The sequence below is a fragment of the Xenopus laevis genome, chromosome 1L, assembly GCF_017654675.1.
Source record: "Xenopus laevis strain J_2021 chromosome 1L, Xenopus_laevis_v10.1, whole genome shotgun sequence".
NCBI lineage: Eukaryota > Metazoa > Chordata > Amphibia > Anura > Pipidae > Xenopus > Xenopus laevis.
Window position 1 is genome coordinate 137357904 of NC_054371.1, and position 24459 is coordinate 137382362.

Sequence of the window (24459 nt, forward strand, 5' to 3'; positions counted from 1 at the left end):
TGTTCCCCGTCCACCTCTAATCTCCCTCAGTCTGCGTCTCTCTCCCTCTACCGCTCCCCCCCAAGCCCCTCCCACACCCTGTCATTCTTTAGTCGATCGTTACTTCTGCCTATACCACCCTCCAGCTAACAAAACTTCAGACTTGCTCGTCTACGTCTATCTCCCTCTTCTGCTCCTTCTCCAGTCACAGTCTTTCTGCCTCTCTCACATCCTGACACTATTCGCTCTTGTTAGTTCTGCCGCTCCCACCCCCTCCCACTATCAAACTTCCCCTCCTTCCCTTGCCTTCAGCCATCTCTGATGCAGTGGAAGACGTCACACAGAGCGGGCTACTTTAAAAGAACCTGAAGAAAGCAAGAATAAATACAGGTACCTAGCCTCTTAAAAGCGCTGCAGGGAAAGATAAAAATAAACAAGGAGAGACACCAGCAAAATAGACTAGTTCATTGGCATTAATCAAACACAGAAATCTTCAGGAAGTAAAAGCTGAACTCAGAAACTTTAGATTATAATGGATAATGTACCCCCTACTTAAAATTTATAAAGATATTAATAGTCACCTCAGAGTTATGTGACCTGTATAAAAGCACTCGGCCTTCGGCCTCGTGCTTTTATATGGTCACATAACTCCTCGGTAACATAATATCTTTATCAATTACAGTAGGGGGTACATTATCCACTATATAATTATAATACCCTGTATATCAATTTATAAATGTATAATTTATAATCCTTATAAATAGTGCTTAGTGATGTCATCAGTTATAACTGATGCTTAAAGATGTCACATGACTCAATGAAACATATGCATTATAACCGCCCTCTTGAAAAATATGCCGATATTAGAAGTCGATTTCTTTTTAATACAGAGTTGGGACAGGTGCTGGGAGTCGCTCCATATTAGTCACACTTCTGGGGGAGGGGACTGAAACTAGTTCTGCTATATTGGTCCAAACCCAATTTCTGGGGTTGGGGAAACCATTTAGAAAGGAGGAAAGCTCCAAGAAAAAAATATAAGAAAACCCACAAAAAACTGTAAAACAGATTTACCTGTGTGGTGGGAGTCGCAGGTGGGGTTTCCATTTCTCCAGAACCAATAGCTTTTAGGAATCTGATCATGTGTCTGCAGAGATCCCATTTTCCCTGCTCCAAAGCAGTATTAAATAAAAGGGTAGCATGCTGCCTGCTGACAGCGGCTGCCTCCATGTTCTGTAAAAACAATATGATGCTAGATTAGTGAAGGCCCATTTTTAATAAGGCAGAAAGAGACAACTTCTTCTGGTCGCCTAATCATAATCATTCATTTCTATAGTGCCAGCAAGTCACACATTGGTTTACAACACTTTTTAACAAACACTGCTCAAAACATGGTTACAAAATAAAACAGAAGAATAAGGGATAATGTGTCAAGGGAACAGGTTGTGAGCCTAAAGCAGGCTACTCCTTCTGATCTTAACACTTTCCTAAAATGCAGAAAATTGCTGGAAGTTGACCGTGGCAAACAAGTGCTACAAGAGGATAAAGAGAAGATTAAGGAAGGAGAGCAGGGGGCTAGGCTTAGGGAACTGTTAGAAACCATTACAAATCATAAAAAAATGATGTATATTGGCAAAGTTGCTTAAATTATTTTTACTTTTCAAAAAGCTCAAGTTATGTTTTTGTGGAGTTGCCCTTTAAATACTGGTACATAAGTCACTAAGGAAAAGAGAGACTGTAATTCCCCCGCCAAAGACCAACAACAGTACTAACTATGCCATCCAATGAATGAAAAGACTTCCTGGCAAACAAAAAAGACTAAAGCAAGAAATAAATAAACCTCCTCCACTATAGCATAGACAAGGCCTAATACGACTGACCTAATACTTTCACGCATGCACCTGCTGATTCTATAAAAGTATGACTACTAATGCTGATCAACACTCATTGGTCAACATACAACAGTGCATATGATGTCCTGATCTTTGCTGTTTTCTAGTGCAGAAAATAAGGGAAATTAAAATATTTATGAAAATGTTCAGCTTCTGCAAACAATGTTTCATGGCAATATAACTATTTTTTTATGAGGCTTACAATGTTCTATATGTGTGAAAAGAGCCATTGGTGACATTTAACATCTGTTTATTAGCACTTAAAGGAACAATTCAGTGTAAAAACCAAAACTGGGTAAATAGATAGGCTGTGCAAAATAAAAAATGCTTCTAATATAGTTAGTTAGCTAGCTAAAAAAAAAAAAGACTAGAGTGAGTGGATGTCTAACATAACATACCTTCCTGCTTTTCAGCTCTCTAACTCTGAGTTAGTCATTGACTATAAGGGGGGTCACATGGGACTAGGGATGCACCAAATCCACGATTCGGTTCGGGATTCGGCCTTTTTCAGATGGATTTGGATTCAGCCAAATCCTTCTGCCTGGCCGAACGGAATTCAAATCCTAATTTTCATATGTAAAGTAGGGGCGGGGAGGGAAATCGCATGACTTTTTGTCAAAAAAAAAAAGGAAGTAAAAACTGTTTTCACCTTCCCACCCCTAATTTGCATATGCAAATTAGGATTCAGATTCGGTTCAGTATTCGGCCGAATCTTTTGCAAAGGATTCGGGGGTTTGGCTGAATCCAAAATAGTGGATTCGGTGCATCCCTACATGGGACATAACTGTTCAGTGAGTTTGCAATTGATCCTCAGCATTCAGCTCAGATTCAAAAGCAACAGTTATAACATTTGGACCCCTCAAGTCACTGATTGGTTACTGGTCACTGCGTTATTTCTGGTCCATTGATCTCTGAGACAGCACACAGACCATCACAAAATGGTGGCCCCCCTCCCTGCTCCCCCCTCCCAGCCTAGCTGCTACCCCAGGCTATTTCTTTACTTACTCCCCCAGTGCAGATTCTGGCCAGCGGAGTTCACATAAGACATCTTCCAGCTCTTCGGTAATCTTTGAAATGAGAGCGGCAATTCAGCAATTTTCGTGACTTTCGCCGCATGCGCAGTTGTCACAAAACAGAAAATTGCTCCAACTATGCATGCACCGATACGACAATTACTTCCCAAAGTGAAGAAGATGGCTGCCGTGAACTCCACTGGACTGAATCAGCACCGAGGGGTAAGGAAAGAGTAAGGGGCATTTGGCCGGGGTAGGAGCTAGGCTGGGGGGGGGTCTATGTAGGATGGGGGGGAGGTTTTTTTTTTTACTTTACGGTTGAATTCTCCTTTAAGTATTCATTCTGTGGTATAGTTTTCCTGTAAAGGAGAACTCAACCCTAAAAATTACTATGGCTAAAATGCCATATTTTATATACTGTACTTACTGCACCAGCCTAAAGTTTCAGCTTGTCAATAGCAGCAATGATTCAGGACTTCAGACACACAGGGCTCACCATCTTGGAAAGTGTCCGTGACACTCACATGCTCAGTGGGCTCTGAGCAGCGGTTGAGAAGCTAAGCTTAGGGGTCGTCACTAATTATCAAGCAGAAAATGAGGTTGGTCTGTAATATAAGCTGATACTACAGGTCTAATTATTAAATTCTGTTGCTAGTTGCACTGGTTTCTGTGTTGCCATGTAGTAACTATCTGTATTAATTACTAATCAGCCTTATATTGTAACATTTCTATTCTATGCATACTGTATATTGTGAGTGGGTCCCTAAGTTCAGTAAGTGTCAGCAGCACAGAGCATGTGCATTGAATTAGCAGAATAGAAGATGGGGAGCTACTGGGGCATATTTGTAGACACAGATCTTTACTGCTAAAGGGCCATGGTTGCCTTGGGCTGGTACAGAAGCCCAAAACATAATGTACAACATTTCTAGCTACTTCTTTAGTTTAACTTTAGTTCTCCTTTAAGCTAAATTAAAAGTGTTTAGTACTTATCTAAATAAATGAAGGCCCTACAGCCCTACTGAATCGTGGCTGGCCACTCATATTATATGGCTAGGTTATAGCTAACAATTATAATGTATCACAAATTCTGATGCAAATGCTCATTTTGAAATGGCAAAATGCTAATTTAAATATTTTTACATTCCTTCTCATGTTCTGTGCCTACATTTTTTTCCTTTGGAATCATTGAAATTCATGCGTATTTGAGCTCCCTCCCATTGTAGGCGGCTTAATATTCACTAGGAGAATTTTTTGACTCAAATAGTATTGTTATCCACAACTTTAAAAAAAAATCCCATACTGAAGCTCTGTGCTTACAGGCACTTTTGTAATGATGAATGTTAGAATTGTTTGTGGTAATACCTGGAGGATGATGAGATAAGAGGCAGCTGTTTCTAGGTCCTGAGCCATTAGGCACTCCTCAAACAAGTCCTTGGGATTACCAACAGCAGCAAAAAGGTAATTCCACAGAGCATATTCTGTCTTCCGTGCACAATGTACCACGGTTTGCAAGAAAAGTGGAAACTCTGTAATGAACTTTGCCACAGTGGGAAGCAAAGGGTCGGGAATAGGCTCCCGTGAGGTAGCTTCTTCTTCCAGTACTTCATGGAGCATCAGTTCTAGCACATGAGGAAAGTAAGGAAGAGCTGCACACGACTGGGCCAGAAGCAGAGCCTGCTCCCCTAAGTTCCTGACTAACAGCTGGCGTAAAATGTGATGGAGGTAGATCTGGGATGTCCTCTCCACAATACAGAAAGGAAACTGGACTTCTAAATGTTCACTGGAAGTGCTGAGGTTATTTAAACAGTCGTAAGCAACAGTCTCATTGATGGCTCCAAGAACAAGGGCATCTTCAAACAGAACTGCAAGTGGGTAAATATTTATGTGAAAAGGCAGCATGATGCGTTTGGACAGAAAGGAATGTGGTTTACGGTGATCCCTGGGAAACAAAGGAAGCCACACTTTCATGCCAGCTCCACCACAGCTCAGCCAAAGGGCTTCCAAAAGGTGCCGTTTCTGTTTGTTGGCCCGACAGGTGCTCCAAACATTTTCTACAGACTGTGCAAGGACCACGGGAGCACAAAAAGGTAACTAGAAAAAATAAAAAAAGAAGTAAACAACAAAATGGAGCTGAAAATTGGTTGCTTCATTAAAATAATGAGCGTTTGCTATTCATGACAAACATAGCCATGATTCCATCAGCCTGATTCCTCTGTACTACATTCATCGAACACTGGACCTGTAAGTTACAATTTCTATATTTTAAAAGAGGACGCCTACAGAAAACTTGGGGTCACTTACACAAAATAACAACAGTAAAGTCACGATTTTGTTGGTAAAGTTCAACATTAAAAAAAATAAAAACATGTAGAACATTAATGAGAACATTAAAAATATGAAGATGCCTCCTTGCAGATGTAATGTGCTTCATTACTTACTAGTTTATGCTGATGGGTCCTAGCCTCTTTTTCTCGAATTTGAGGGCCAGACCTATCTCTTTGCAGCATAATCAGCTGACCAGCTAGATTCAACATAATGCTTTCTGCATCACATGCCTGAAACAGAAATGAATCAATTTTTTCATATAACTTTTATGTTTAACCTGTTTAACAAACATATATGCTGGTAGTATATGTATATCTTTATAATACACAAGAGCCACGAATATCCTGTAAATATTTCCTTATAAATGGTGCTTAGTGAAGTCATCTGCTAGTTTAGTGATGTCACATGACTCGCTGAAACTTGTGTATTATAATAAATAAAGTAGGGATGCACGAATCCAGGATTCAGCCTTTTTCAGCAGGATTCGGCCGAATCCTTCTACCCGGCCGAACCGAATCCGCATATGCAAATTAGGGGCGGAAAGGAAAACTGCGTGAATTCTTTAACATCTAAAAAAGGTTTTCCCCTTCGCACCCCTAATTTGCATATGCAAATTAGTATTCAGATTCAGTTCGGTATTCGGCCGAATCTTTCACAAAGGATTCGGGGGTTTGGCTGAATCCAAAATAGTGGATTCGGTGCATCCCTAAAATAAAGTACCCCCTGTTGCAAAATATGAGGATATTAAAAGTGACCTCGGAGTTCCATGACCTATATAAAATCACTCCGCCTCCGGTTATTTAGAATATCCTTATATTTTACAAGAGGGGGTACTTTATTCACTATATTATAAACATATCTAGTATAGGTCAATCTAAAAACAACTGGACTTGCTGAGTAATCAATGAAGACGTTTCACTACTCATCCGAGCAGCTTCTTCAGTTCAACTTCAGTTCAGTTTATATTATAAACAAATGCACATTAGGAGACAGTAACATTAAAAAAAAAATTTCCATTAAATATTGGCTGTAAAAGAATCTTTGTTGCATGTATTCTAGATCTATGCATGTCCAAAACCTTAGTTTTTAGTATATGTGATCTAATAGCAACTGTACCTGCTGGAGCATTTTTAGCGAGATACCAGTCTCTGTTCTCACCGACGTTAAGGTAACGGACACCACAAGTGAAGGGTGGGGAATGTAACGTGACATGGATACCTCTTGCAAGACTTGTAAACACACAGAAGGATTAGGGCTGTAAAGAAGAAAAAGACCCAGTCACCTTGTGCTTCAGCTATATCATGTTACTCCATAACAGCAAATAAACCAAATGAAATGAAGTATATATAATGAAATACAACTTGTCACTAAATATGGCTCCCATGACACATTTATTCAGAATCAGTCTGTAAATGGTATTGCTTTCATAAAAGTGTAATATAAATAGAAATTTTTTAACAAAGAACCCTTTTTATTTCAGTATTTTGTATAATGAAAATAACAAAAATCCACTGGAGAGCAGATATAGATGCAAATTTTGTGTAGTTTATTTAGAAATGCAGGGCACTACATGTTTCAGACCACGGAGGCCTCCTTCTGCATAAAACTGCCCCTAATGGTCCAAAATATGTAGTGCCATGGATCTCACACAAGATATGCACCTGCATCTGCTCTCCAGTGGATTTTTGTTATGTTTATGCTAATTGTGTTGGACAAGGCACATCCAAAGCACTGTTTGAAGAAGCACATACTATAAACACCAACTAACAGAAAACAAAGAAAGAAACCTCCAGGTACCCTCTACTACCTTATGTGGTTCCCTTAGCCAAATTCTAGAATTTTTTGCAGGATTCCGAGTACTAAGGGCAGAATTATTACAGGTCGAGTTGTATTTAACCGGAAAAGTTTGAGTTTTTGAGGGCATTTTTTTGTCAAAATTTAAATTTTCAAGTTAAAAAAAAAAACCCACAAATTTTTCCAAGTTTTTTTTAATCTCTAAATTTTTAGAGATTTATTTTACCGGGACAGGTTGAATCTGAAAAGCCTCCAGCTAAAACCTGTCCCGGTCATGTAGTAGTCAATGGCAGAGGTCTCTTGAACCATTTGAAGAGTTTTGTAGTCTTCCTGGTGTTTACGTTTTTTTGGTGAGTTTTGCTTGAAAACTCGATTAATTTGAGTGATTCGAGTTTCTTTCAGAGGGAAAACTTGATCAGTTTGATAATTCAAGTTTTTCCCCGAGTACACTGAATCGAGTTTTTTACATTCGAGTTTATTCATAAATTAGAAAACATTCGAGTTGTGAGTTAATTTGAAGTGTAAAACCTCACAAATCTGTAAAACATTCGAGCTTATTCGTAAATTATAAAACATTCGAGTTACAGAAGTTTTTCTATCATGTTAGTATCATCTTTTCTATCATGTTAGCTGAGCAAAATAAACACAATTTACACTAAATTTATTATTTAGATTTTGTTTCCTTCAATCTTAGAATTACACATTTATAGCAAGCAGGCAGGAGCAATTTTGTGACAATTTGTTATTAAGAAAAATTTTGTATCACCCCAAAAACTTGTGTATGCATCAGAATGGGGGGCCTAATGCCCATGCGCAATGCCCTAACTCAGCCCAGTGAACCCGGCTGAAATTCTAAACTGCTGGGGGGGGGATTTTTAAAAAAATCATTAACTAGCTTTTCAGATAAGAGAGCCCATAACTATTGTATATTCAAAACATACATACCAACACTCAGAAGCTACAAAATAATCCAGGACTCACCCCTCATTTTTCCTTTCAATACTATACAGGCAGATCGAGCAGTCTGCTCGGAAGATGATCACCATGTCCCTGAAGACACTGAGCAACAGTGTTTCCAACTGCACTTTGATGACATGAGCAAAGGCATTGTCCAGATTGGATGTACGCAGATATACACGTAGCTAAATAAATGGTTCAAAATAAATAAATAATTATTAACACATATGTAAATGACACAGCAGCAAAACACATTCACAAATTCTCACTCTTACCTCTTCTTGTTGCTCGCTTAAATTAAAACAGGCTAGGACAATAAATTCCTTCCACCAGCTCAATCCTCCACTCACTACCATGTTCTGCTCCTAAAGTACAAAAAAATACAAATATAATATCTAGACAAGATGAATATTTGCACTTACATGATAAGTAGGCAAATGTAATACATATCTGCTGATGGGAATTAAGTTTATACTGTAGCTATCCAAGGGAAATATTATAAAAAGAAAAAAAAAGGAACTGGGTTTTTTTTTTCAGTAACTGGTTAAGAAATATTACAGTGAGTGTGATTGAGAAGAGTTCTGCAGAGACATACCCTACCAATTATCGTTTAAATGTTTTTGCCTGATTCACTGTTCCTGTAAGATTCCCATCCATTCCAAGGGGACTTTGGATCATCAGTCAAAATAATTGTATATCAAATTGATATAACTTTGACAAACTTTTGTAATTTGTTTAGTATAAATATTTACCTGGGTGATTAGACCTGACAAAGCCCCTATCCTGGTTCTACACAATACTATCTACCACAGGCCCCTCTCTCCTTGAAAGAGTTAAGGACAAATGGCAAGGAGATATCCCTGACCTGAACGAAGAAAAATGGAAGGACGCACTCAAGCTTGTCACAGAACTATCTATCTCTATGAGGGACGGGCTTATACAAATACAAATTTTAAACAGAGTTTACTTAACCCCCTACCGCCTAGCAAAAATCTATGAAAATGTATCAGATCTATGTCCCAAGTGCAGAGTAGAACCTGGTACCATGTTCCATATATTCTGGTCCTGTCCGGTAACCCAGAGATTTTGGAGTGCTGTACTTCAATACTTGAATGAGAAGCTCGCACTACCAAGTATTCGTTCACCAGAAACCTGTTTGTTGGGGATAACAGGGGACTTGCAGCTACATTCCTATACTAGAGTGTTACCTACAGCTCCTATATTATGCCATATTAATGCATTGGAAATCACTCAACCCTCCTACTATACAATATTGGAAAAAACTGATAAACGACTCTCTCTCAAACCAGAAACTGACCTATCTGTCAAGAGGCTGCCCTGAAAATTTTGAGCGTATATGGATAAATGTGGAAACTGGTTAACCACATATATTCTAATATAATGGATATGACAATGTATACCTTACATCCCCTCCCCCTTCTCTCTCAACTTTCTTTCTTCTACTATACCTTCTACTGATCTTGTAAATGTCTAATGTTTTAAAATTTAAAATAAAAATGTTTAAAAAAAAAAAATATTTACCTGGGTGATATTGCCAAATAACTTCCATTTTTTGGTGAGCAAAGAATAATGTGCAAATCCAAATTTGCCAACAACTGCAACATTCTGCCCAACCTTGTCTATTGCAGTATACTGTAGGAAAAAAATATTTTCTTCAATTTATTTTTGCTTCATCAAATGCTGCTTAAAATGTACTTCTTGCTTCCCAAAAACATTCATTCATCAGTCTCCACCAGTTTCTTAGTCTTTACTTTAGGTTCCTGAACTGGTGCCTTAATACTGCATTTTCTTTAAATTCTATAGAGAAAAAGATCTCATCTTTTTTTGCCTTGGGTGGAGACATTGGCAGACATTGCCTTGGTGCCATCTGTAAGATCCTAGCTATGCCCCCTACTACTTACAAGTAGGTTTTGCCTTCCATATATTTTCCATTAGATAATCGAGTAGGAAGATAAACATACTTGTGTACATTAAACATCTGAGTTACAGATATGACACCATAAGACTCATTCTCTTGCACACGTCTACTGCATTAAGTAACATTTTCCCACTTAAAATATCCATTTAAAGGAGATTGAAAGGGCCTCCCACCAACCCACCAGAGCTCAAGCCCCAATACTGCCCTGTTGCCTGTACCTTTTAATAAAATAGAGAGTAGAGCTGCAGCTGGTATCTGCCATTTCTGGTGACCAGTGACCATGTGCAGTTGAAGTCAGTATCTGATCAGTTTAATTTGCCCATGCTCCTGTCCACTAGAGTGCTGGGACATCAGTCTACCAGAGATGAATTTCACCAATTCCGGTGCACTACTCGATAAGCACTGGGGGTTATGTGGTGCAGTTTGTGAGGAGGCAGGCCTTTGTAGGGGCCTAAAAACGGGGTTGTTCACCTTCGAGTCAACTTTTAGCATTTTAGAGAATGGACAATTCTAAGCAACTTTATATAATTGGTCTTCATTATTTATTTTCTAAAGTTTTTTTTTAATTATTTGCCTTTCTGTTCTGACTCTTTCCAGCTTTCAAATGGGGGTCACCCCATCTAAAAAAACAAATGCTCTGTAAGGCTACACATTTATTGTTACTACTGCTTTTTATTACTCATATTTCTATTCAGGCCTCTCCAATTTATATTCTAGTCTCGTTTATAAATCAATGCATGGTAGCTAAAGTAATTTGGACCCTAGCAACCAGATTGTTGAAACTGCAAACTGAAGAGCTACTAAATAAAAAGCTAAATAACTCAAAAACCACAAATAATAACAAATTAAAACCTGTCTGTTAAAACCTGCAAACTGTCTCAGAATATACCTCTCTACATCATACTAAAAGATAACTCAAAGGTGAACAACCCCTTTAAGTAAACAGCGACAATAAAAAAAAAATCACAAAATTAGGCTCTTACTGGTGGCCCCCCAATTACAGGTTAGGATTAAAAGAATTTGGCCCCCTATGCTGCTAGGGCCCCCACTCGTCTCTTAACCATCTAATACGTTAGATGTAAAAACTCACCCGAATGGGCCAGTTGCTCTGCAGATAGGTACTCTGTATCTGAAAAAAATAAGGGAAAAAACAAATTTGAATGTTTTCATTGCTAAAACGACATGAATGTGCCAATCTCTTTTCAAGATGTGAGAATGTTTTTCTTGTGCATATTTGTATTTTAAATGCTTTAAAGGACACATATGGTTATCATTTATTTACAGTGGAAAATGGTTAACATTCAGACTGGCAATCCGAGAAGTAGGGTACCATACATAATTTATGCATGTCACTGCAAGCTGATGACTGTCGAAATGCAATACAAGAAGTCTGCTCACTAGCAGAGAATTTAGTCACCGAGATATTGCCTACTGAAGAGTAGATATTTGTAAATCAGCAATGCATTATTCTGCCGTAAAACAGATCTGGTTAGCTGCTATTTTAGGGAGGAAACTATTATCCATAAAACTATTCAATCATTTCTCAGTATACATATTTATATACTGTAAACATAGTTATCCCTACAATATAGGTTTATATCCTCTTTTGTTGACATATATAAAATGTTCACTATACATTAGAATAACATGTATAACCAAGACATAGTTGTTTTAATCTTTCTTAGCTACTTGCATTGCAGTGTATCCCAGGGGGAATTAGAGACAAAAATGGGCCTGATGTTATAATACTAAGCAAGAGTGTCTTATATAATGTTGCAGCTATTTTTATCTACCTGTACTACATGCCAGTGTCTGTGTCCCAGTAAAGTGCTTAATCCTTGAGAATCCCCACTGCCACCTGGAAAAGGACTCCTGTCTCTCAGAGGCTTGTGCTCAGGCAGAGAGGAAGGGCTCCTTGCATTTTGTGTCTGCGTAGCATCCCCACAGTTCAAGTACAAACGGTCCTCCCCTTGTAAGAGAACCTGCTCCTGGTTACTCTGCAAAGAAAAACACATTTTCTCAGCTAAAATCACCAACAGGCATAAAACGTTATCACAGATACAGCAAAATTATCTCTGAGCATAAAATTATCTGTTTGGCAAAAGGGATGGTGCACTTATACTTTTGCATTAAAAAGACTTTAAATATAGTATAAACGTTGATGACAATTACTTTATCTTCATACAAAAAATGTATACTTTTATATCATACCTGCGGTTAAAGAGCCACTATAGATTTATGTAATCTCTGGAGAGGCTACACATTTGTCCCTACTAAAGTTTTGGCATAAAGAGAAACTGACACCAGAAAAGAATCTTTTTTATAACCATCATAACGTTATCATTGAATACTATTTATAATTTTGCCATAAAATTATTCGCCTGATGCTTTTATATTACCTTTCTGTTGCTCTATGAGGGGGGCTGCCATATTTGTGCAGCAGTAGTCGGTTAACATTAGAAACTTTAACTGACAGGCTGAGATGGGACAGTCAGGTTTAGGAACTTCAAGTAACAATTACTTACAAAAGCAGATCTATCCGCAAATAATGATCAACATGACCTATGGGTAACTTTTAAAGTACATTAATATTTTGAAAAGAAAATTTTGTGTCAGTATCACTTTAGGTGTAAGAAAGTGAGTCCATATGTTCTGAGCTACTAGGCCATGACACTGCTAGATTCACAAGAGAAGAGAAGCAATAACTTCAGAGGAATGAATTAGTGAGGAATAAGCAAAAGGAGACTAATTTTACTTTCCCCTCTAAAAATCGGACAAATATTAAGAAAAAAATAAAGCTAGTGGGAACTGCCAGCATGTTTATCTTAGCTTGGCTAAACTATTACAAAACTGCAAGGCGAAATTTTCAAAAAGAATACTGCTCTATTGGTCAAATGATAATCGGCAAAACTAAGAAATGATGTGTATACTGTAGGTTACCAGGAAAAACATTTTTTAATCTGATACAGACATTTACAATGCACCAATATTTTTTTTTCACAGGAACTGGATTCTAGTCACAATCAGGTTCTGAGTAAGCACATTTGCAACACTTACCATGCATGGATTCACAGTAAGAGCGCTTTTGATGAACTGAAACTGCAGGATTCCAGATTGCTGAGGAACAGTCTTATCACTCATTTCATAGTCAGTGTTTTGAGAAGAGTCAGCAGTGATTGCCCACAAATGATATCCCTCTGTACCCCAGCCCTATATGGGGAAACTGTACATTAGTATGCTTAATCCAATACCTGTTTTTGGCCTATAGATAGAAAGCACATCGGAAATCCATCCTATTCACCCATTCTCTGAGACAAATATCAAATATTTTCAAGTTGTTAAGTAACTATGAAAGAAACCTCCCCCAAACAAAACACTGTCTGATAAACCAGTTGCAACTTTGGATCTTTGAAATTTAAATTCGGATAACTACAATAGAAATATAGCCGTTTGCTCGAAGTGTGTGTCCTATATAAATGGACTGCATGAGAAATATATATGAACTTATTTATGTACTTATGAATATATATTTATGCGCTCAGTATATATGGGATTACAAGGGTGTAACATTTTATGCCAGGTCCTCCAACTTCTTAAACGTTATCATTTATTATGAACAGCATTATCAGCAGCTTATTTTAAATGCGGGATGTGATATTTATGTCACACAAAGCTTGACAGATATCTTATAATGATCTTACCATAGAACAAATTCTCAAAGCCTCTTTCTTGGTGCCATCAGCTCGGTAACTGTAGAGACAAATAGATAATAAAAAATGGAAAACCTTCCTAACCAACAATAATTCTGCAAAATCACAATCTGTGAAGATTTTGCTTCAAAAAATGTAGTTTATGCTGGCTTTTTTCATGTCATGATAGTTCAGAAGCTTTTACGTAATCTTACAGCCACAGCCCAAAGTGTCTTATGTTTTAAAAGGCTTCTACACCCAAAAACATTAATTGATGTAATCTTACTCTGAGTAATTCTCTAATCACTGTTGCAGTTTACATGCATTTTCTATTTTCACTGGCTTCTGTGATATTAGAAGAGTATCTACTAATTCCAGTGTTTCAGTGTAGCAAAATTATGTGTTAGGTTTAGCCACTAGGAATCTCACTATTTTGGACTAGTACAAAAACTTGTTGCTAGAGGTAGATGAAGATGTGCACCAGTGTACATTAGTAAATTGTAAAGAGACTGGTACTTATTCCTCCTTCATTAGATTTAAGTATCGCCGCACCTTGCTTCCATCCAAAGCCAGTAATAGTGGTTCAAAAGAGATAGGTGTCGATACAAAACAGCGCAGAGGTACTGCTGCAAAAGTGCCTTTATTAACACGACATGTTTCGAGCACCAAGGCTCTTTATCAAGTGTACACTTGATAAAGAGCCTTGGTGCTCGAAACATGTCGTGTTAATAAAGGCACTTTTGCAGCAGTACCTCTGCGCTGTTTTGTATCGACACCAGTGTACATTAGGGTTGCTGAACTCAGTTGAGCTAGAAGCCTTATATTGGCAATCTAAATATCAAAGAACCAACAAAAAAATAGAAAATGAATGTATGAATGAAGTAGAATGCAAAGAGGAGCACAGACTAAGTTTACATCAATTATATTTTGAGTTTAAATTCAAAAACATCGTAAAACTAAATTCTGACTGTGAAGACTTTTGGATTTTAAGCAATAAACTTGTACTGTATAAATAGGCACATAAAATCTGGAATTAAAAGCATCTGTTCAGGGTAGCACAAGAGGGAAGGGTGAGTTAAAGGGACTAAAAAGGCAAGCAGATGGTAAAGATGGATAAGACAAAAATTGGATACTAGATAGGAAAAAAAATGGCTGATGAAAACAAACATAAGGGAATTAGAAGAAAAAAGGGGCAATTCATTCCTGGTCTCAATGCCTTTAATTGTTAATAAATTAAAAATAAATACAAATATGCATTTTATAGTTGGGACACTTTTTATATGGACAAGCACTGGACAAAGTCACTTAAAAAATCAAGGTGGAAAATATCATTTTCTTGTTACTTACTCAAAATCTCCTCCCAGAGTACAAATAAGATGTGCCCCAAATACACTCCATAAAGACAGGCCTCCACACTCCCAGGTCACCATAACAACACTACAATCAGGAGACCACCGGATCAGCTTCACAGCCCCAGTCTTATTCCACATATCTATCAAATTAAACAAATTAAAAACAAAATTAAACCATTGCATTATATTCTTAAATCAACAAGTCCTTAATATCCACTGCCTCTCATAAAAGAATTTATCATCTAAACATATCGAAATCCTAGCAGCAGATCAGTCAAGTAGTGAGCAATTGGTAAACACTAGTGGTGTAACTAGAGTGCGCCGGGCCCCTCTGCAAAAAAATCTTGGAAGGCCTGGCGCACTCCAATCCCCATCTTACCGTCCACTTCCCGCCTATGCCCCATCCATCCCCTGCCCGACTCCGCCCACTAAAGACAGACTTGCATCCCAGGTAAGAGTGCTGGGGGAGGAGGGTTTTTTTTTTTTTTTTTTTTTTATTACCCACAGTCTGGGCCCCCCTCTGCTTCCTCTACAGTTACATCACTGCTAGTACATACCTCCAAACATTTTGTAAATAGAAATAGGGACAAAAAGATTTGCTGCGCAGAGCATGGCGAAAATTTTTTCGACCACACTAATTTTTGTGACAACACCCCCTAATTACCATGGTCATTTTACAACATTTGGCAGGTTAAGACAGTTTGAGCACATTTCTGTGGTTTTTATGAGTTATTACAGTTTTGCTAATGAAGGTGAATTGCCCTTTAAGATGCAAGTCACAGTTTCCCAAGGAGACCTTGCTTATCTTAAATTGTTACAATTGCTTATCTTAAATTTTTACAAAAGTATCAGTGCAGTGCACCTGTCACATATTCTGGGCTCTCAGCCAAAGCCAATTAAGTTAGCAACTTTGAATCTTTTTCTGGCTATTCAGTGCAGGAGAGCAAAGAGAAAGTCAGGACATTTCAGTAACAATCCGGGACTGCAGGTTGAGCTGTCAAAATCGGGACTATCCAGCGAAAAAAGGGACAGTTCGGAGGTATGCTAGTATATGTATAAGCCACAGTATTGCAAGCTTCACTTACACTGTGTCCACTTAACTACACCCAGAAAACACAAGATGAAAATAGAACTTTAGTGAAGATACATCAAACTTCACTTACCTGGATACTGCTTTGGTGTTAGCTCCAATTTATGAGACAGCTGCAAGGCTCCAGTGGTGTTATCTATAGTGTACACTAGAACTGATCCACTGAGGGAAGACAATGGTATACGCGATTATTTAAAAATAAGGAAATGGCTTAAAACACAGAGGCAGTCATGGGATTTAATACTTACCTTACACAACCAAATGCCATTAACCTATATTTGTTATTCACTGCCACGCAGGATCCATCAACAACATCCTGTGCCCAAACACCATGAATTTGCTAAGGATGAAAAGAAATCATTTGCATCTGTAAAGGCTATGTGCGCAAGTTAAACATAAAAATTATATGGGATCCGTTATCAGGAAACCTCTTACACAGAAAGCTCCAAAGTATGGGACGGCCGTTTCCATTTAAACCAAATAATTCACATTTTTAAAAATGATTTCCTTTGTTCCTGTAATAAAACAGTACAGGTATGAGACATGCCATCCAGAATGCTTGGGACCTGGGGTTTTCCAGATAATGGATCTTTCTACCTTACATCTACTAGAATATCATGTAAAAATTTAATAAACCCAAAAGGCTGGTTTTGCTTCTAATAAGGGTTAATTATATCTTAGTTTGGATCAAGTAGCAGGTACTGCTTTATTATTACAGAGAAAAAGGAAATCGCTTATTTGGATAAAATGGAGTCTATGGGAGACAGCGTTTCCATAATTCAGAGCTTTCTGGATAACTGGTTTCCTGATAACGGATCCCATACCTGTACCTTGTAATTGATCCAAACTCAGATATAATTAATCCTTGTTGGAGGCAATTATATCAACAATTCTATTGGTTTATTTCAAAGTTTAAATAATTTTTTTAGTAGACATAAGATACAGAGATCCAATTTATAATTCCCAGAGTACCGAGCATTCTGGATAACAGGTCCCATACTTGTATAAAAAAAGGTTTTCTGAAGTTGAAGAAACATATTATATTTTATAAGCTAACAAACATAAGCCCTAAGGTCACTAAGGTAGGTGGGGAGTGTTTTGTATCCAAGAGGAACAGTAACATCAATAAATCAAAAGGGTTTTTAATTAAGGAAAACAATGTCAAAAACCGTGTTTGCTTCAGAAAAACTCGTATAGTTTATATAAAGCCATGCGGGCTACCATTCTAGAAAGGACGCATAGCAGATAACAGATAAGCTATGTAGAATCCCATTGTATACTACAGTGTTTATCTGTTGTGTGCAGTGCAACCTGTGCCTTTTCTCCTTGTTTATATAAACTAAAGTATACAGTAGTTTATGAAGCAAACACAGCAGTACATTAGATTTTTATTACTTTAATTATTTTCCCTGACTGTAGACGGTCAGCCAAATAGACCAGCAGGTGGCACTGCTGCTACAAAATGTATTATATTAGTAGCCTTAAAATGTCTAAAATGAAAAATAGAAAAATAAACGTGAATTGCCAAAATGCTTAGTACAGCTCTCCGAGCAATTACACATTTATTTGGTTTTAGGATTCACATATACATTAACATACTGCGTTTCTGATGAAAAAGGATAAAAAATAAAAATAAAAAAATAAAATAAACTCTACTAACAGATAGGCTAGTGGCAGGTGTTCTACTTTAGTAAAGAGTAAACCTTTTCAAAGCAGCTTTAGCATGAATGTTTGCACAGTCTAAATTTCCAGCACTTTATTTGCTAACAGGGACTATCTATGTTATGTGAGGGTAACAGATGCGCAGAGTTCAGCAACGTGGCACAGAAAATAAATAAAACCCAGCATATAGCAGAGTTAAAGCAGTTCTATGCTAGATGTATCTATGTTTACTTTTTTGGTTGTAGTCCATTTACACTTTATTCCGTAAAATGTTTGTTTTTGAGAAACTATTATAAATACTTGTATTTATTCCATTTGCATCTTCCTTGTATTTATGAGTTCCACAAAATACTGTAGCACATGTCTGACCTCAGATATCACATGAATGAACTAAATTTGTTTTTAAGGGATAGTTCACCTTAAAGTAAAAACACACAAATATTTAATACATCTGCTAGGTAAGGAAGCCCCCCTATAAGATACTATATATTGGATTTAACGGTCAATGAATATCTGACACCCAACTCCTGCATGAAGACAGAATGAAGAGAAACAGATGCTGAGAGAGGAATAGTGAACATAAACTTGATTATTTCAGAAATAATGCAGAATTTTTAATTGATGTCGCTTACTGAGATGGCTGAATATTGAAACACAAGAGTTTAAGAGGTGTGTAGAGGAACTACTAAGCAGGGTGACTACTAAATAATGTCAAAACCATTTTACTTTTCTTTTAATATAATAATTAGTCTCAATTTTTAAATTATGGTTCATCGGTTGCTCCAATTTTGGAATTTTGACTGCTCTCTATAAGGCTTAACGACTAATGATCTGGCAACAGAGTGGAAGTCATAACAAAAAATAAATTAAAAAAGCATGAACAGAAAGACAAGCATGAAAAAGAAGAAACTAAATTAATTGGAGTCTAACAGTGATTCTACTTTTGGTTAACGAGGTCAGGGACATAAACAGATTTTAATTTGCAGGCTGGAATGAAGGAAGGAGGCTAATTATTGAAATATAATAAACAGTTGCTTAGCATTGGTTTATCTATAGCATAATATTAAAGGTGTAGTGTCCTCTTTTTTAAAAAATCTATTTAGCTTTGGTATCTAAAAGAGTTTATCTATCTATATATGAAATACAGCAACGGTTATAGGATCTTTTATCCAGAATCCTTAGAACCTGGGGGTTCTCAGTTAAGGGATCTTTCTGTAATATGGATCACCTTAGCTTAAGTCTGCCAAAATAAAATATTCGATAAAACCAAAAGGATTGCTTGCCACCAGTATGGATTCACGCAGATTAGTTACAATCAAGTGCAAGGTACTGTTTTATTATTATGGAGACAAATGAAGAAATGGAGAAATCATTTTTGAAATGCAGACTTATTTGCTTAAAATGGACTCTATGGGAGCTGGCCTTCCCGTAATTCAGAGCTTTCAGAATAACTGGGTTATGGGATCTGGCAGTTGCATATATTAATATACTTTTTATTAAAAATTCTTACATCAGCTGTGAGACGACTTGATCCCGGTGTAATGAAGCCAATACGTCCATCGTTAAAAACAACAGCAAACCCATCAAGTGTAGCACAGTACTCCATGTCTCGGATGTGCACATCCCCAAAGTCCAAGAATGAACCTGCTGGCAAATACCACAGAACCATCATTTTTTAGTTTTTCCAGTGACCAAAAGAATTGTGCAAAAATAAGTATAACTGTAAAGATAGGGAAAATGATTAAGCTGCTTTAAGTTTAAAGTACTCAAAGGTGATCACTACAGTCTTTTGTTTTTAAACAAACTCACCCACTTTCAATTCATTCCAATGGGATTTTTAGAAACGTATTTATCAAATGGCAAGTTCTAACTTTCACCCAAAGATAAATACAATTCTAAAAATCTCATAAGAATGAATAAAACATGGGTGAGCTTTTATTTATTAAGCTCTAAACATTTTGATAAATAAACTCCTTACTGTGTTTATTTCAATGTTTAAGCAGTAAAGTATTAATGTTAGTGTTACTATAGAACAACATTTGCAAGACTACTCTAAAGGGGTTATTTAACAGAGATCGAGTTGATTTTTACCTGAAAAATTTGTTTTCGAAGGTATTTTTTAGCGAAAACTCTGGGGATAAAAAAATAAACTTGAATTTTTCAAAGTAAAAAAAAACAACAACTCTAATTTTGAGATTTACGATACCCCGTAGCTGGAAATAACTCAAATCCGAACATTCTCCAGCTAAAACCTGTCACGGTCATGTAGAAGTCAATGGCAGAGGTCCCATGAACCATTTGAAGATGTTTGTAGGGTTCATGATGTTGGTTTTTTGGTGGGCTTCGCTCAAATTAATCGAGTTTTAGAGCATTTTTTCAGCGAAAACTCTATTAATAAGCGTTTTCGGGTTCATTACCCCAAATTCACCAATTTAAACATTTCCCATTCAAGTTTTTTCTTAAATAAGAAAACATTCAATTTGTGAGTTCATTCAAGATATAAAAAAAACTCACAAACTTCTAGAACTCTACCTTTGATAAATAACCCCCTAAATGTCAAATGCACAGTCTAAAACCTAACACAATAAATAATATGCTGATGACTACAAATGACAAATTGGAATTCACCAAGTGTGAATTAACTAAAATTCCCTTTTTACAAAAATCCCCAAGGCAACATCTGTATGATTACATTTTTAATCAACATGTTAAAAAAAACATGTTTTTTTTTAAAAAAAGGTAAAGAAATACATCTTGGTATAAAAAGTTGGAAATGTGGTCCAAAACCAACGAAAGGCACTCATGGAGATTTTAGAACTGATGGGGGTTAAGAGTGTAAACTTGGGGGATGACTGTATTCGTATAAAATGTACCAAGTGAGCCAGTAAGAGATTGATGCATTAGAACATTTTGCCAGTCCACTAAAAAGAAACTGCAACCCCAGAACTTTATATGCCCATTTATAATGTTATTTATTTTTATATGCGTGGGCTACTCTATAGTATGTCAATCACAGCCACAACATTATTATACAGGGTTGGTGTAAAGTTTGATCTAGAAATGGTTTTAAGTTTTATTTTTTCCAACCAAATACCTAATTTCACATTACCTCTAGAAGGCTGAAAGTCGATAGAGAATGGTATTGTTGTAAGGTTGATAGCTTTCCTGCCGTTTGTCATGCCTTCCCAGTGAATAATATGAAGCAGGCCATCCTCTGTGGCCACAAGAAGATCCTCCATCATGGACTGGATACTACAAAAAAAAGCTCACTTTAATTATGGATATGCTTGGCACTTCAATACAAGTATTGTCTTTTTAAATAACTTAAAGAGATACTTTTTCAAATATGAATGTACATTCAAAGTTACCTATAGGTCAAGTTGTTTTTTGTGGAGAGGTCACTTTTTGTAAAAGTTCCTAAACCTGACTGTTTTGTCAACCTGTTAGTTAAAGTTTCTAATGCTAACAGACTCCTGCTGCATAAATATGGCGTTTGTAAGTATGGTGTTTTACAGAGGACATGCAAAAATATAAGGAGTTTAAAAAGAATAAATAAATCCAAAAACAGGTTCTCAAACATTGTATTCTAGTTGGTTAGAGAACTATATTTGGAATATGAACTCAAGAGAAGACTACCTTGCTTAAAAGAAAAATAAACTCCTCTAGCGGTTTGTAATATCTGAGAACGGCAGATAAATACAATTCTATATGACCCTTCCTATCTTAAAAGATCTATGTGATCGCCTGTTGTCAGCTTTGAAATGAACTGCATTCCTGCATCGGGCGCTGATGTAACACAGCTCATCCAGGGAGAAAGAAGGGAAGGAAGTTAAGGGAATCAAAAAGAGATGCATTTTCAGAGACAGGTAAAGCCTGCTAATCTTGAATAAATGAAGATATGTATAATTTTGGTGCAGAATTTCACTGTGTATTTATCAACTATGCAGGGGTGGTGAGCTTTCGTAAAATTTGGGAAGGGTTTAGTTCTCCTTTAAAGAACGTCAAACCAAAAAAAAAAAAATTGTTTTGCCTTATAAAAGAAAACACAATTACAAGCACTTTTTCAATATGATTTAATTAAAATTGTTAATGCTTTACAAGTTATTTGTAAATGTAATTGCTATTGAAAGCAGAATTTCCTTAACTCCTGTTGTTACTTTTTAAACAGTGTTGCAAAAGCCAGTCTCCTACAGCAAGACAGATGTTAATCCGTTGGTTTGTCTTACATTGTTTCAAAAGTCAGAGCCATCAGTGCAGAGAATAGAAAAGGACAGACAAACACTAAATTCAAAAGCAATACATATACAAATAACTTAGAAACCATCGAAAATGTCTAATGAATGTATATTGCAAAGTTGCTTAGAAACTTCCCTAGCAGGTGAACAGCCCTGAGGCATATTTTTACGTTAGTCCAAATTGGCTTTCAGCGTGAGTACTCCTGCTTATTAATCAGTGCCAGTGAGTCAGGAAGAAAATAATGAGATAGAATAGGTAACAAATTTATACCTTAAAAAATAAAAATAGGGAGGGTATCGGCGATGCGTTGAAATAATGAAAGCACAAAGGACATGCAATTGCAAAATAATCAGGAATATATAATGCACTTAGTTGGAAAGGAGGCAAGAAACTGGAAAATAAAAGAAGATGAGAAAAACAAAACTGATTTAAAAACCCAGTAGGATAGAGTATATGTACAACACTGCAAAATGAAATTACATATTTACCAATTAATACTGTCACTACATTAATACAGACAGACAATGGGGAACGGTAACCAAGTAAGATGTGATTCTTAAGATTAAAAGGTACAAGTTATCAACAGACATGCAAGTAAGACATGCCTAATAGGTCAGAAATATACTGGTCTCATATACTAGTCACCTGTAAATGATATCCTTATCAACGGTGACTAGGGATGTCATCAGTTCTAAACGGTGAGTAGTGATGACAATTTTGTCACGGCTCACTAAAACTTGTGTATTATAATAAATAAAATACCCCTTGTTGGAAAATATGTGGATATTAGAAGTAACCTTGGAGTTCCATGACCTGCATAAAGCCTTTAGCTTGTGCTTTTATATAGTCATGGAATTCCGAAGTATACATAGTATACATATACAATAGGGGTATTTTATTCACTATATAATGTATTTAGACAATAAATGGTCAGACAAACTCCAGTAAATGTAAAAGTATGACTAATAAAACAAATTCCACTGACAAATTTCTAAGCAGAAGGTTGTACAAGCATCAGTATTTATTTGAACTTTTCCACTATTTCTCTTACCTTGTGATGGAAGCTTGCAAATCCATTACTTTTTTGGTTTCTAAATTTAATGCTGGAGCACATTGTTCTTCCTTGTAATGGGGGATAAGCTTTATATGGGGACTGCCTCTATAAAACAAAAACATTTCACAGTTTTATACAAAGTTCCAAATACATGATCATTACAGCAAAAACCTTCTAAAACAGGGGTGCCCTAAAGGCTTACCAAGATCTACCAATGAGTGTCAGAAATGAAATTGGTAATTGTAACATGACTGTTTCTTTCTTGTTGTTCTTTTACTGTACTGTGTTAAATTGCAAAACATAAACACTGCATCTTTTGTGGCAGCGTAACAGGCTGCATGTTCCCCATCAAAAGGTGGCAACCTGAGCTTAATAACAACAGTTGGAGCATTGGAACTATAGATGCTAAAAAAGTATCACCTCTGCCACTCACTCACCGTAAGTGAAAGTTTAATTACAAAAATGCATGACATTTATATTACATCAAATATAGGTTACCCTCTTCATAAATCACCCTTCTGATATTGACAGTGTTGTAATTTGTTTAAATCAAGTGACAGATCGAGTGAGCACTGGCATTAAAGGGGTGGTTCACCTTTAAGTTAACTGCTCTGTAAGACTACAAATGTATTGTAATTGCTTCTTTTTATTGCTCATCTTTCCTATTCATATTCCAGGCTCTAATTCAAATCAATGCATGGTTGCTAGGGTCGTTTGGATGAATAAAAAAAACTAAACAACTCGAAACACACAAATAAAATATGAAAACCAAATGCAAAGTGTCTCAGAATATCACTCCCTACATCAAACTAAAAATTTAATTATTTAAATTTTAAACCAGAAGATGCTGGTACTCGAAGATTCTGATTAGACATGGTGGGTAATCAGTTTGGCCAATGAACATATTGCAAGCAAGTACAATTATACCCTAAATAGGGGGGGGGGAGCCCATATTATGCAATGTCCTATATGTTTTTTTTTTTTAAGTTACCTTATGATGAACACAAAAAATGCTGCCTTACCCTGGCTACACATGGTTATCCTAAACAATGGAAAACATATATAGTGTATGGTCCCTTGTACAGTTGGATCAGGTTTTCCAAGATACTGGCAATTAAATAAATAAGGGATCATTCAAAGTATTATTTGTCATGATCGTTCCTTTGGAAACAGTGAGAACATAAAATCAAGACTCAGATAATATGCAAATAACTTCATATACTGGAGATCTCTAGGGCACACCATAGCATTGGTGCTTTATATTATGAGATAAGCAAACAGCACTGTGTGGGACAATCTGCATTTTAAAATTGACACAGAAAATTGTTTACAATCATCTGAATATGTAAGCAATGATAAGAACAATTTCAAATATTGCCTGCCCCTCCACGGGGCAGGCAGTTACTTTCACTTTCCGTTCAGCACTTCCTAGATGTCACTGCTCTCCCCACATTTTCCACCATTCTCTATACCATTTAAT

General features: G+C 36.6%; 1 protein-coding gene across 5 annotated transcripts in view; it reads right to left on the reverse strand.

Moving 5' to 3' along the window:
• Nucleotides 1-24459, reverse strand: part of ric1.L (RIC1 homolog, RAB6A GEF complex partner 1 L homeolog) — a 61936-nt gene that overhangs the window by 6453 nt on the left and 31024 nt on the right. For 4 of the 5 annotated variants that reach the window (XM_018258233.2, XM_018258241.2, XM_018258218.2 and 1 more), the window contains exons 4-20: nucleotides 22977-23084; nucleotides 20799-20941; nucleotides 19200-19336; nucleotides 16276-16367; nucleotides 16101-16189; nucleotides 14933-15077; nucleotides 13598-13646; nucleotides 12954-13106; nucleotides 11690-11893; nucleotides 10987-11025; nucleotides 9500-9610; nucleotides 8233-8322; nucleotides 7982-8142; nucleotides 6323-6461; nucleotides 5320-5436; nucleotides 4244-4972; nucleotides 1051-1209 (exon numbers count right to left, since the gene is read on the reverse strand). In XM_018258233.2, coding sequence (XP_018113722.1) covers nucleotides 1051-1209; nucleotides 4244-4972; nucleotides 5320-5436; nucleotides 6323-6461; nucleotides 7982-8142; nucleotides 8233-8322; nucleotides 9500-9610; nucleotides 10987-11025; nucleotides 11690-11893; nucleotides 12954-13106; nucleotides 13598-13646; nucleotides 14933-15077; nucleotides 16101-16189; nucleotides 16276-16367; nucleotides 19200-19336; nucleotides 20799-20941; nucleotides 22977-23084 — 2665 coding nt within the window. The remainder of the gene's footprint in view (nucleotides 1-1050; nucleotides 1210-4243; nucleotides 4973-5319; nucleotides 5437-6322; nucleotides 6462-7981; nucleotides 8143-8232; nucleotides 8323-9499; nucleotides 9611-10986; nucleotides 11026-11689; nucleotides 11894-12953; nucleotides 13107-13597; nucleotides 13647-14932; nucleotides 15078-16100; nucleotides 16190-16275; nucleotides 16368-19199; nucleotides 19337-20798; nucleotides 20942-22976; nucleotides 23085-24459) is intronic. The other variant, XM_018258225.2, reaches the window with a different exon arrangement.